This window comes from Zalophus californianus, chromosome 8 (assembly GCF_009762305.2).
Source record: "Zalophus californianus isolate mZalCal1 chromosome 8, mZalCal1.pri.v2, whole genome shotgun sequence".
NCBI lineage: Eukaryota > Metazoa > Chordata > Mammalia > Carnivora > Otariidae > Zalophus > Zalophus californianus.
Window position 1 is genome coordinate 140,389,885 of NC_045602.1, and position 13,820 is coordinate 140,403,704.

General features: G+C 62.8%; 1 protein-coding gene across 1 annotated transcript; it reads right to left on the reverse strand.

Annotated features, from left to right (window-relative positions):
• Positions 1-7,883: 7,883 nt before the first annotated feature.
• Positions 7,884-10,084, reverse strand: SOX18 (SRY-box transcription factor 18). Its single transcript, XM_027623224.1, has 2 exons — positions 9,633-10,084; positions 7,884-9,447 (listed from the first exon to the last, which is right to left on the reverse strand). Exons 1-2 carry the CDS (start codon positions 9,988-9,990, stop codon positions 8,642-8,644), a joined length of 1,164 nt encoding a protein of 387 aa, XP_027479025.1. The 5' UTR covers positions 9,991-10,084; the 3' UTR covers positions 7,884-8,641.
• Positions 10,085-13,820: the final 3,736 nt, after the last annotated feature.

The following is a 13,820-nucleotide window of genomic DNA, read 5'->3' on the forward strand; positions in this document are numbered from 1 at the left end:
TGGACTCCCCAGCCCACAGCTGCATAGACCTGGGTGTCCATGGCCCCCTCCCCAATCACAGCTGATGCAGGAGGGACAGTGGGGCAAATAGAGCCCCTAGCCAAGGAGGATGCCTGGTGGACTCAACACCCATCACACTCCTCTCTGCCAAGCAGATGGACCGAGGAGGCAGCAGAGCAGGCCCTGGCAGAACAGAGACAAGCCGGGGATGCAGAAGGGCCTTCCTGGTGGGGCAGTCAGCACCAGCACAAAGTGAAGAACTAGAGAAGGTGACCCTGACCTAGCGCCCCGCTGTACATGTGCTAACACATTTAGTCTGTGTGACAGGAACTACTGTCCCTGATGAGACCGAGGCACTGGGAGGTTATCCCTGGTCCCAAATCACACAGCCGGGAAGTGTAAAAACTGAGATAAGACCCGGGCCCTGAGCATGGTTCCACCCCACGTGCGCCCCGTGCCCAGGGTGGGGAACCAAGCTTCCACCCCACGTGCGCCCCGTGCCCAGGATGGGGAACCAAGCTTCCACCCCACGTGCGCCCCGTGCCCAGGATGGGGAACCAAGCTTCCACCCCACGTGCGCCCCGTGCCCAGGATGGGGAACCAAGCTTCCCAGACCTCAGTGTGCACTCAGTCGCCTGCTGCCGCAGTGTGTGGCTGCCCTGGGGGCCTCGTCGTGCGCATGAGGGGGATGCCCACAGTGCAGCTACTGCATGCCCCGTGGAGCATTCCATGGCTCCAGTTTCTGCAGCACATGCTCCGTGCATGTGCCACGGTATGGAGTGGGCCAGTGTGGGGGCTACAGCTGGGGCTAAAGGACATGGAAGGAAGCTCAGCTCAGGCTGAGGAGGTGGCATGGGCGTGGAGGGTCTAAGCTGAGGACGGTTCCTGGAGTCCGGATCAGGAAAGATCCCCATACCTTGCATGGAGATGGTATGTGGGGGCTGGGGCTGTGTGGTGGAGGTGAGGCTGTAGGAGGTGGGCTGGACCTGGAGGGGTGAGGAGTGACCAGGCAATGCCAGGGTCCTGGCCCGAGTGCCTGGATGCGTCCTTGTGTGGGACCTGGAGAGGGCTGATAGAGGAGCAGACGTGTGTGGTGCAGTTCCTGTCGCTGGCTCCCCAGCCTGGGCCCTTGCCTGCATGGGGCGGGGGGTGGGGGGCAGATCCAATTTGGTTGGAGCATAAGGTGTGGGGTCACTGGGTTGAGGGCTGAAGGTCAGTAAGAGGGTCCAGGGGTGTGGGTTCAGGGACAGGGCGGGGACAGGCTCTCTCTGGAGGCCCCCACCCTGCTCCTGTTTCCCCAAGGGCTCCTTACACGTAGATCTGCCCCGGCCCAGAGCCCATGGGGACAGCACTCCTCTCCTAATGGCCCCTGAGCACAGCCTCCTGGGCTGTCAGGCCTGCTGCCCACCCGCAGCACCCCCTTTCTGCTGCTGAGCGCAGTCGGGCTGTCCTGGGGAGAGGTAGGTGGGCAAGAGTGCAGCCCCTCCATCCACGGATGCCTGAGGACAGTTCAAATGAAGAGCAGCTTGGGGTGGGGGCGGTGGGACGGGGAGCAGAGGCCTCAGAGTTTTGGGGATGCAATCCCTGAGTCCTAGACCATGACCACATGAATGGGCACCCTGACCCCACTGTTCTCCCCTGGAGGCTCCTGCCAGAGCCCACCCGCAGGCATGTGTACGTGTGTGAGCGTGCATGCACAGGTGTGCCGAGGGGCTGCCCGTGAGTATGTGCACCCAGGTGTGTGTGTCCTAGATCTAGCCCAGCCCCCTGCCTGGCAGAGCCTCCCTCTTTCAGGCAGCCCTCCTGAAGTCTAACTCTGGTCTGTCCTGGCAAATTGAACACCTCGGGGCAGGGACTGGAGGCCTGTGGCCTGAGCCGGCAGAACCCAGTGCCCCCAGGCTTGCTCCCGACTTGTTCTCAGCGTGAGCCACCCCTCCCCATCCACTTTCTGCCCTAGTGAGTGGCGTCCATGCTGGGCAGAAGCCCCGCATGTCTTGCCAACCCCCCTGATGATAGGCCAGCGTTATGGGTGTGGAGACCTGGGCCCTTGTCCCCATATCTCACACTGTATCAGTTTCCTGGGGCTCTTGTGACAAATCATCACAAATGGTGTGTCTTAACACAGTAGAAACTTCTTCCCTCACGGTTCTGGAGGCTAGAAATCCAAAATCATTGTCATGGGTTGGAAATCAAGGTGTCATTGGGCTGTGTTCCCTGCTGGGGCAAATCCATCCTGGCTTCCGGCAGCTGCTGCAGGCTCTTCCCTTCACGTGGCCTTCTCCTTCTTGTGAGGGTCTTTGCCACTGGGCTAAGGGCCACGTGGGTGATCCAGGATGACCTCCTCACTTCAAGATCCTGAGTCACACCTGCCAAGACCATTTTTTTTCTAAATAAGCTCCCACCCACAGGCTCTGGGAGGTGGACCTCACTCTCCTGGGGCCACCATCCCACCACGGCCACGTCATTGCTCACACAGGATGGTGGCAAGTTGGGCTTCTGGCTCCTGGGACAAAGTTCACTTGTCCAGGGTGTGGCTATCCCAACCAGACCAGGCCTGGGGGCGGGAATAGAGCCACAGTGACCTGCCAAGACAGAGAGCAGAGGGAAAGCTGGGGGGTGCCCCACTCAGACCCCACCGTGTTCGCTTGCAGGTTCGGCACCCAGACCCCCTTTGTGGCTTTTTCCCCACAGCACAGGCTGCTCAGGAGCCGCTGGCTGGGTCTGACCAGAACCAACAGAGACGAGGGACACAACCAGGACAGAGCTGTGGGCCTGTGCCACGTGTCCCTCCTTGCTGAGGCCGGGGGCATGGGTCGGGGCCTGTGCCGCGTGGCATCGTGTCCCTGTCCCGTACATGTGCCTTCTCAGCTGCTTCCAGGGAGGTGGGGGCTGGGTCCCAGAAGGGGGGGCCGTGCCAGGGTGGTAGATGGGGCCGCAGGGCACGGGCCGGGGTTGTGCAACTTCCTGAAGCCAGGGAGCCAGACCCCCCATGTGCAGCGCCAAAAGGAGGGGGGCCAGGCAGACTTTGAAGGGTAGCCTGGTCCCACAGCCTCCCCAGACTGGGAGCCTTTGAAAGAACATCTGGAACACGGGCGACTGGCAAACTAGTCTCTGGATTTGAAAACCAAAAAGTTAATTCCGACTTTGCCACTTGTGTGTTCCCCACCCCCGCCCACATGCTCCTCTCCCCCCACCCCCACTTCCTACCTCTGCCTCTTTGCAGGCTGCCAAAGACCACATGGGGTGGGGTCCGTGCCAGCCCAGTGTGCTGCCCCCTCTGAGGGTGGCGGACGGCCTCTGCCCTGCCCAGCACCTCCCTCCATGTCCCCTCCCTTATGGTCCACCAGTGCAGCCTGACCGAGCAAGGGGAGGTGGTGGGAAAGATGAGTGTCTGCCCAGACTCTGGACAGATGCGGCTCCCATGTTCATGGAGCCATAGCTGTGGGACAGGATGTGAGTTAGCCAGGCCCTGCATCTGGCTCTGGGCGCCGAGAAGGCATGGGGCCACACTCAGGCCGGGAGGAAGCACCTGCACCCAGACCTGAAGGGTGTGCTGGCCTTGCCTGGCACTTGGCCCTTGCATGTGAATCTGCGTGTGGGGTCCCCTGGTCTGCAGGTGTGCAAGGAGGCGGCCTGCGCCATCTGTGGCTGATGTGGGAACAAACAAGGTCCCCCACACCAGGAAACAAAGCAAATACTCGGGGGTGGGGGGTGTATGCCAGGTGCTGCAGCCCATTGTCCCTGCCAGTGGCCTGCAGGACCCTGGGGGGCTCCCAGGGACAGTCCCCATCCTGTCCCCTCCCTAGGAAAAGACCCAGCTTTGTAAACACAGAAGCAAACAACAACCATCATCCCCCCCAACCCCAATGAACCCCCACCTCCCCAGCCTTCCTCCTGAAGAACCAGCAGGGATTCACACTTGCTGGGGGAAGTGAGTCCTTGTTTTGGGGGAAATGGGAAGGTCAGGACCTGGGAAGGGGAGTGTGTTGTGGGGGAGGTGGGCCAGCCTGGGATTGGACACTGGCCCCTGAGTCACCTCTGGGCTGTGGGTTTTGTTTTTTTTTTTTTAAGTTTATTTTTTTTAGTAATCTCTACATCCAGCGTGGGGCTTGAACTCACGACCCCAAGATCAAGAGTCGCAGGCTCTTCCCACTGAGCCCGCCAGGCGCCCCTGAGCTGCGTCTCCATGGGACCTCTGCTCACATCTGTGCAGCTGCATAGCCTGGCTCTGTGAAGGCCTGTCACTGGCCTTGTGGCCTCCGTAGCCCGCCTGTGACCACCGTCGCTTGGGGGGAGGTGGCCGGGGCTCCTCGCCAGGTGAGCAGGCCCTGTCCTCCGGTCCACCGGGCCTGTGCGGGGCGTGAGGCCAGGGGTTCCCGGCTGTGGCCCAAGATAAGCTCCGCACCGGCGGCCACTTCCTGCACCTCCTCACAGCGCCGCCGCCGCGCACCCCTTCCTGTTTTCTCGGGCGGGCGCGCAGGCTGGCAGGAGCGTGGGATACGGGGCGGGGTCCTGGGGCACAGGTTTGGGTGATGAGGGTTGGGGACGGGGTCGTGGGGGACAAAGTGGGGTCACAGGAGACATGTGGAGGTCAGGGAGCTCCCACCGTGCTGAGCTGGCCCACAGGCATCCTGCCTGGCTTCCTCGCAGGGCTAGAGGTGGGGAGGGAGCCCCAGCGGACTTGCGGACACAATGAGGAAGAGCCTTGGCATTCCCACCGCTCTCTCCCCAGTCCTGGGCCAGGGATTCCCACACACCTGGCCAAGACCCTCTGTGGACTGGAGCCTGGTCCATGGGGCCCCTCCCCAGCCTGGGGCAGGAGTGGGGTAGGCTGGGTGGAGGACTGAGCCTTGGGCTTGGCTGTTGGGTTTGCAGGTCAGCTGCTCTGGACTCCCCTTCTGGGAGCAGCTGTTCTAATGTACTTAACCTACCTGCTCAGACTCTGTCATTAGAGATATAAATGTGTGCGGTTTTAATGAAAACACATGTCCACACAAAACCTTTGTACACAAACGTTCACTGCAGCATTATTCACAATCGCAAAACGGTAACAATCTAAGCGCACATCGTTTGGTGTGGTCTAGTCACACAGTGGAATATTATTCAGCCTTACAAAGGAATGAAGGACACGACCACATGGATGAACCTTGAAAACATTACTCTCTGTGAACAAAGCCACACTCAAAATTCACGTATTGTATGATTTCATTTCTGTGAAATGTCCAGAATAGGCAAACCACAGGGAAGGGGGCTGGGGTCAGAAAGGGCTGGGGAGTCACCGCTCACAAGTGAGGGCTTCTTGTTGAGGAATTGGGAAAACATTGGAATGAGAGGCGTGGAGGCTGCACAGCCCTGCACGTTTCTCTCCATGCACTAAAACCACCAACTTCTCTGCCAAAATCCTATGTAGTTTCTGTAGAATGTGGGCTACGTGGTGGGATTGTCTGGAGTGCTTGTCCAGTTGAGACGAGGGTGATTTAAGTCCATCCTTGCCTGCCCAGCATGGCCTTGTTGGGATTGGGCAAATAAGCACAGCCTTGGCCCTGACGTAACCCCTGGTAGGCTGTGTGGCTGGTGGTGTGTGTGGTGTCCTTAAATGTGTCTCAGGGGATGAGCATGTCTGCTCAGGAGAGGGTGCACCTAACCTGCTCCCAGCCTCCCTGACCTCCTCCTCTGGGCCGTTTGCTGGGGAGGGTTCGACACCTGGGCCCAGGTCCTTCCAGGTCCAGGCTGGGTCCTGGGCGTGGGAGCTGTGGCCTGTGCCAGGCAGGGCTGCTAGAACTTCCTGCCAGGCACTAGGCCCCAGGGTCTGTTCCTGGCCAGCCTGACTCAGCGGGAGCTGGGGGTGGGGACTTCCCTTCTCTGACCCTCCTGGAGGCAGGTGGGTGGAGCCAGGAGGGGGAGCAGTGGGAAACCTGACCCAGGGCTGGAGCCTCCCAGGCCCCGGGGCTGTGGTTCCGCCCAGGACAGCAGCTCTGTCCAGCCTGGGTAAAGCCAGGTCCCTTGGAGAGCTCCCCAGGCAGGGCGCTGGGCAGGGGTCCTTTGAGGAGACCCCTACCCACCCTGCTGTGCTGGCCCACCACTGCTGAGGAGCTGCTATTGGAAACAGCTGCTCTCTGTGGGAGGCCCTCCCATGTTCTGATTCTGCGCCTGGACTCCCCCAGCCCCTGGCGATGGGGACTGCTCCAAATTGGGCCCCCCACTGGCCTCCTGCCCCGCCATTGTGGGAGGGGCTTCTAGGCATCAAGCTGCTCTGCCTTCTCCCTACTGGGGCAATGGTGTGTTCTGTCCCCTGGAGGCACCCTTGTGGCTCCCCATCCTACTGACCCCGAGGGGCCTGGAAGGGTGGACCTTCTGGGTGGGATGGGGGTGGGGTTAAGAGCCCAGAACGGAGGATGGGAGACTATTGCTCCAGCCTGTGCCAGAAAACAGGAGAGACAGCTGGCCATGTCTGCTTGTCTGGCACTTTCCCTGTGTGTCCATGGGTGTCTCTGCGGTGGGACGACAGGGGGGACAATGGACAGTGCCTCAGCCCAGGCAGGGAGGTCCTTAGTGGGACTGTTCGCATGGCTGTGAGCAACGGGACAAGCTGGGCGGGCTCTGCCTCCTGCCTGCCAGGCCAGTGGGTGGAGTGAGGGGAGGGGAGGGTCCACACCTGGGTCAGAGGCTCCTGGACTCAGGCTGCTATGGGTCCCCACAGTGGGGCACACTCTGGTCCAGCTGACCCAGGGCTCTAGGGGACAGGCCCAGAGCAGAGCAGGGCTTGGGCCATGAGAGCTGGTGAAGTACACTCAAGGGTCATGCGCATTTCTCTCCATGCATGAGCCCAGGACTCAGGCTCCGGGGCCTCAGAGCACCACCCCCCAAGCCCATGACAGATGTGGCTGGAGCGGACCACCCTTTCCCCTTTGTGCCCTGGTGTCCCTGCCGTGCACCATACTTGTCACGCACACTCGGAAGGAGCAGACGGTGTCCTTGGGGTCCTGTGGCTCTTTCTGTGCCCCCACCACCCACTCACGAGTGGGGGGTTCATCTCCTGCCCTCTTCAGATTGTCTGTTTCTGCTCTTTTATGTCTCTGTCTTTGGGTTTTCTGGACCTGGCTGCTGATGGGGCGGGGTTAGGGGGCGCAGGGACACCACCCCACTCTGCCGGCCGCCGTGTGGAGCTCCTGCCAGTCAACACAGAGGTGACGTCACTGCCTCTGAGAGGCAGGATACCTGGAAAAACAGCCCCACAGCCTGTTCACCGCCCCCCTGCCCTCCAACCGCTGGGTGGACACACGCACATCCAGCCGCAGACTCACAGGACAACTGTGTGCACGCAGACACGGAGTGTCACGCGGTCACCCTCATGGGTGCTCCCATGGTCACATGGTCGCAGCATCACACCCACGCTCGGAGCCCCCGTGCACACACGCCTGGATGTGCTGGCTCACCTGCTCTCATGGAGCACAGACAGCCCCTGCAGAACCACGCGCCTCACGCAAACACGGGACACTGAGCTGTGAGAGCCTTTTCCACATCAGGGTGTCAGAGATCAGCTCCCCAGTGGGGGGCAGGGGACCAAGGAATATGGGCTGCTGCAAGTGGGGAAGGGCTAGCGTGAAGAGTCCTGAGCCTCCCTGCTCAGGTCATTGACCTTCTGTCACTGGGCAGAGCCTGGACAGGTCATTGTGGGAAGAGCATTGCTGTCACGGTACTGCCCCTTCTGGGGACTCTGGTTTAAAAATGACAGACGGGGCACCAGGGTGCCATGTCTGTTAGAGGTGTCAACCTTTGCCACCCTCCTTTGGAGAGGAGGACAGCCCTGAGCCGTAGTCCCTGGGCTTGAAGGAGGTTTTAGTTATGTATTTATTTTTTATTTTATGTATGTATTTATTCATTTAGAAGAAATTTTTAAAAAGGAGATGAGGATGAGGAATCCTGGGTGGGGGGGTGGGGGGATTGCTGATCCCTATTAGGCTTCAGTTAAAATGGGGGTTGGGACAGGAGGGGAATGGAAGGCTGGGAGGGTGGGGAGCGCCCACACCTCATGCCTCCCCCCAACTCTGCTGCGTAGCCTGGAAGGATGGAGAAGTGGGTGCTTCGGGGCCCAAGCGGGGAGGAGGGGGCTCTCTGGGGGAAAGGCACGTCCAGGGTCATTGGTGTACCGGTCCCCCTTCCCCCAACGACCACAGACTCGGGTGTTCAGAGGAAAGAGCGAGTCACTTTATTGTGGCCTCGCCTGGCCCAGGGGCGACCCAGCTCCTGCTTCTCCTTTAAAGCAAACAAACAGTGGTAGTCTTCATATTTAAAAAGCCTTGCTACATTGGTGCTTTTGGTCACTGAAACCCCTTGGAAGAAAAAGTTTAATTAAAAATTAAATACGTTGTATTATGTATATAAAAAAAGGCAAAGTAAAAAATACAGCCTGGTTCTAGAAAATACACTGCAAGAAAAGAATTAGACGCTTCAAAAACTTAACCCTGGCGGGGCCAGCCAACAGGCCCTAGGCCTGGGCTTCCTGGAAAAGCCCCAGCACACGTGGGAACCGCCCTTGCAGGGAGACCTAGGCCTGCCTGCGGGAGAGAGACAGAGCAGGAGTGCACAGCAATCCAGTTGCGCTTAGCTGCGGGAGCAAGCCCCGGGCCCCGCCGGCCGCCTAGCCGGAGATGCACGCGCTGTAGTAGACCGCGCTGCTGGCGTCGGACAGCGCGGCTATCAGGCTGCTCTCCTCCGGGCAGGACATGGCGCGCGGGCCCAGCTTGGCCAGCGCCACGTGGTACGGGAGCCCCGCGGCGTCGGGCCGAGTCCGGCTGCAGTTGAGGTACTGGTCGAACTCGGTGAGGTCCACGTCGGCCCACAGGTCGGCGGCGGGCCCCAGCGTCTCGGCGCCCTCGGGCGGGGGGGCCTCGGGCGGTGGCGACAGCGGGCCGGGGTACGGGCCCGGTCCGGGCGCGCCCAGGGCGCCATAGTAGAGGCCGGAGAGCGGCGCGGCGGTAGCGGGCGCGGTCCTGAGCGCCTCGGCCAAGGGCGCACCGTAGCAGCCACCGGGGTCCCGGGGCAACTCGGAGGGGGCGTAGGGCGCGCGGAAGGCTCGCAGCGCGCAGTCCTCGGGCACCGCGGGTGGCGGGAAGAAGGCGGCCTCGCCGGGCTCCAGGCCGTCCAGCGGCGAGCGCTCGGGCGTGGGCAGCCCCAGGCCGTCGAACTCGGCGCCCAGCGGGGGCAGCTCGCGGAAGGCACGCGCCGGACCAGGCGCCGCGGAGAAGGGCTCGGGTGGCGGCGGCGGGGGCGCCAGGCCCGGGAGCAGGAGGCCGGGCTCCAGCCGCCGGGCCTTGCGCGCCTGCTTCTTGCGGCGCGGCCGGTACTTGTAGTTGGGGTGGTCTCGCAGGTGCTGCACTCGCAGCCGTTCCGCCTCCTCCACGAAGGGCCGCTTCTCCGCCGTGCTCAGCTCCTTCCACGCCTTGCCTGCAGGGCGGTGCGCGCGGGTCAGTGGGCTGCCGTCGGGCCGGCGGCCTGCCGGGCCCTGCGTGTGCCCTGGGCGCGCCGCGAGGGTGGGGCGCGGCCCCCGCCCGCCCTGGCCCACCCCTGCGCTAGGTCCCTCCTCCCCCGACCGCTCAGCTCACCCTTCCCCGCCCGCCCGTGCCCCTCACCCAGCATCTTGCTGAGCACCGCGTTGTGGAGGTCCGGGTTCTGCTGCGCCAGCCGCTTGCGCTCGTCCTTCGCCCACACCATGAAGGCATTCATGGGCCGCCGGATGCGCGACTCGTCGGCCGCCTGGCGCTCCCCGCGGCCGGCCGGGCTGAGGCCATAGCGCCCCGGCTCGGGGCTTCGCGTCGGGCTGCGCTGCGGGCTGGGCGGCGAGGCGGGGGCGGCGGGCGCTGCGAGGGCAGCGGGGGCGGCGGGGAGGCCGCGCGGCTCAGCGGCGGCCCCGGGTCCCGGGGCCCATGCACAGTCGCGGCGGGCTGGCGGGTCGTCCTGTGCGCCGTAGCCGGGCGGCGATCTCTGCATTCCAGCTGGGCGCGGCCTGGTCGGAACGGAGCGCGGGAGCGCGGAGGGTGGATAGCAGGCACCTCGGGGTCGGGCGCGGAGGTTAGGGCGGACGGCGGCGGAGACGGCGGTGGCCTCGAGCCGGGTGGGCGCCCAGATATAGCGGCGCGGGGCCAATAGGCGGCGGGGCGGGCGGGGCGGGGCGGGCTGGGGCCGGCCCCCTCCCCGGGGGCTCCCTTTCTTCTCGGGCCCGCCGGATTCCACCGCAGCCTCCTCCGCGCAGCTGCCCCCGCACCCTCTCTGAAGGAAGGACCCCCTCCCCCCCCACCCCGAGTGGGAATGGGCCGCTGATGTGGGCTGGAGCTTGGAAGGGGGCATCCTCATGGGGGCTGTCAGACTTTCAGAGATGAGCTGCCGTCCCCACCCACGGAGTCAGACCCCCGGACGGTAATTAGGGGAGGGTGGCTGCCCCCTCACGAAATTACATTGGGAGGAGAGGGGCATATTTTAATCCATGTTCTTGGGAGGCTTCCCAAGAAGCCTTCTTGGGGTTTAGCTCAAAAGGACAGGGCACTTTGGAAAAAGCGCCTTGTATCTTGGGGGAGCGTGTTCTGGATAACCGCAGGGCATCATGTCCCCAACCCTCCACACACATGTGGAATTTTCACCACTGGGGGCTTCGAGCCCGTGTCTGTCCATGGGGTTCAAGAAGTCGGACTTCGTGTTCCCTGCATGGCTCCCGAGCCCACTCCCAACAGGGCAAACCTCAGCGTTGGTTGCCCTGGACCCATACCAGAGTGAAGGGAGACCAGAGAGTAGAGGAACCTCCAGAGAAGGTGCAGAGCCCCAGGCCTTGTTCCCCCTCTCCGGGGCCCGTTGGGGTCAGGGGCTGGGGCCAGCAGTAACTGGCTGCCCTGCCCAGCTCAGGCCACTGCTACCACAATAGAGTGAAGCCGGATCCAGGGTTGGGGCAGGTGGAGGGGAAAGGGGGGCCCCTCCCCTGGGCCAAGAAGTCTGGGAGGGTTTCCAGAGGAGCTTCCAGCCTCCTGGAAGTCCGGGAGGGGACCTGGGCTCCAGAAACTGAGGGGTCTGAGGGGTGTCCCCCAGGACTGTTTCCCTACCGTCCAGCTGAGGACGGTTCTCTTGGGGTTGGGATGAGTGTGCTCAGCAGCTCTGGGGTGGGACCTGAGTTTTCCCTCCTGTACATCCATTTATATAGCCTGGAAGCTGTGCAGCCCTCCTTCCCACCAACACCGCAAGTGCTGGGAGCTCCATGGTGCATGACCGCAGGCGTCGGTGACCCTGGGCTTGTGTGGCTAGAGGCCCTCAGTTCCCTGGCCCTTGTCGTGCTGCTCAGCCACAAAGTCAGTGCTTAGGAATGGGGTGGGTCCTCCAGCCCCCCCGACTGGCCCCCCCGTGGCCCTCCTGGTTTGAGGAAAGGCAGGCACCCCCACAGGGGTCCCTCAATCTGAGGGCTGTTGGGTGTCCATCCCCTCTCTCCATGGGGTTCTGTCATGTAGGGTCTTGTCCATCGGCTGGGGGAGTAAAGCCCTGAGTGTCCCAGACTGGTTTCCAGATTCCCCAGGCCCCACAGCTTCGTTCACGACGTGGAGCCTGTGCTGGTGCACTCAAGGCACCAGGAAGCGGATTCTCTGGGTCTAGAGGGAAGATTAGCTTTTCCTGGGAGGCAGCAAGAATGGGGGGCCCTGGGGTGGGCAGGTGCACAGTCCTCTCCCAGTCTGACCAGTGTTAGTGGGTGGACTGGGCACCCGGCAGGGGGTGGGGGGAGAGATGTGTGAGGAAGACTCTAGGTTGGAAGAATGAGTCCAAGGAGCCAGCCCCTGGTAGAGACCACCTTTACCCTTCTAGGTGTGGACTGGGGTTACCAGGGCCTGGTTTAGCCTGGGCAGTAGCTGGTCTGGGATGATGGTCACTTGGGAAGGAGACCGAGAGGGTGGTCCGTTGCAGCCTCTCCCCTCATTAGGATGGATGTTCGGATCCTGTAGAGGCCCTGCCTGGCCCTCTGCAGCTCCTGACAGCCCAGAGTTGACCAGGCGGCTCCAAATGCGGTTGTGGGCATCATCGGCATTACCTCACCACTACACTGCCCCCTCCCCCAGGAGCGCCGCCTCGCCTGGCACCAGCCAACAACCCTCCCTCGTGGCAGAGCTGGGCTACTCAGGTGTCCAGCTGTCATGTCCTGTGGGCTGAGGCTGGTCAGGGCAAGAGGAGAGCCTCCTGGGGTGCCCCTGCCTCTTTGGAGTCAGGCTGTCCCTCCTGTGTGTGTGCTGCCTGGTACGGGTCAGGATGGTGGCTCTGGCCCACTGTCCAGATGGGAAGACGGTGGGGGTGGGGACTGCAGTCGGGGTGGCCCTGACCTCAGAGGCACAGGGCTGGGGGACTCCCCAGGGCTCTACAAGGGCTGGTGTGGGTGTGGTCAGCTGTGCTGGGGGGAGGGGCATCAGATGTGTGTGTCTGTGTGTTTGTGTGTGGTCTGTGGGGTCTGTGTGACGGGGAAGGTCTGTGTCTGCCTGCATGAGGGGTGAGGTAGACTCTGGCTTTGGAGTCGGCCCGAGGCCTTTGGAGCCAGGCAGAGGCTGGACTCTGCCATGAGATGGGGTCCCACGGGGTGTAGAATGGGGGTCCTGCCCAGTGAAGTCCTCACCCTCAACACCCACCAAGGGAGGGGTCCGCAAGAGCACACTCCAGCCAAAGTGGGGGGTGGTTTGTGAGCCTGGGGCATTCCTGTGTCTCCAGAACCCGCCTCTGGCTGGCCTGGCCCAGACTGGCTACTGCCCACCCTCATGGGGTCCCTGTGTGCAGCCCCCAAGTCCCCAGACAGAAAGGTGGAGCAGAGGGGCAAGCTTTCTCTGCAAGTGTGGGGCTGGCCTGTGTTGAGTGGACACTGCCCTCCCTGGCCTCCACCCACTCCCTTGCTCAGCTAGGACCAGACCCCCAGGCTCTGGGTGAAGCCTGCAAAGGATGCTGGGCAGTCCCCCTCGGTGGCTCTGGGTGGGGGGTTGGCTGGGCTCTGGGAGTGGCAGACCTCCCAGGCGCTGCCCGGGGCACAGACCTCACAGGCTCCCACCCACCCGGCCCTGGCTGCTGCAGGAGCAGGAGGCTGGGACCAATTACTGAATCCCTTGGGGCCGGACCCTCCTTCTCCTGGAGGGTGGGGGTGGGGTCCCCGTCAGACACAGGTCCAGGTGGAGGGGAGTCTTCTGTCTCCTGAGACCTTGGCTTTGGAGTCAGGCTGCTCAGTTCAGATCCCACCTCAGGGTCCTTGAGACCAGGGCTCTGGGCCTGGCCCTTGTCCCCGGGCTCCTCCTTCAGAGCCCCCCGCAAGGGCTAGGGCAGGGGGCGGGGAAGGCAAGGTACAGGGTACAGGTCACCCCCGACCTCTGTCCAGGGGTCAGGGCTTCTGAGGAAGATGCCCAATAGCCTAGAAGTATACACGTGCGTGTCCCTCCCCGAGTGAGGGGCCTGGTCCAGGTGGACGCTGGGACTCGCGCTGCTCCCTGGGCCTTCTTGCTCTCAGCCCCAGGATGCTAGGCCTGGTGTGCACAGAGCACTGGACTTCCAGAAGGGAAGAGGTGGGTGGGGTGGGCATGAGGGAGCTCACCGGCTGCAGCCGTCACAGGGGTCGGGTTTGGCGTCAGTGGACCTGAGTCGCGGGCCGAGCCAGGTGTTTTGGGGACTAGGGTGTCAGTAGGCTTGTGGTGGGTGTCAGACTGGCTGAGGGTCTTGAGCAGAGGGGGTGGGTGTGGTGCTGTCACTGTGGGCATTTTGGGTGTGTGACGAGGACGGGGGCCAGCAGGACTGAACAGGTGGGGGGCACAGGGCCTTGTGGG

Bases quoted from the DNA above. Each gene is read 5' to 3' on its own strand.
- SOX18 (XM_027623224.1), bottom strand. From the start codon at position 9,990: ATGCAGAGATCGCCGCCCGGCTACGGCGCACAGGACGACCCGCCAGCC. The intron at 9,448-9,632 runs GTGAGGGGCACG...ACCGCCCTGCAG, and splicing joins GGTGCTCAGCAAGATGCTGG to GCAAGGCGTGGAAGGAGCTG.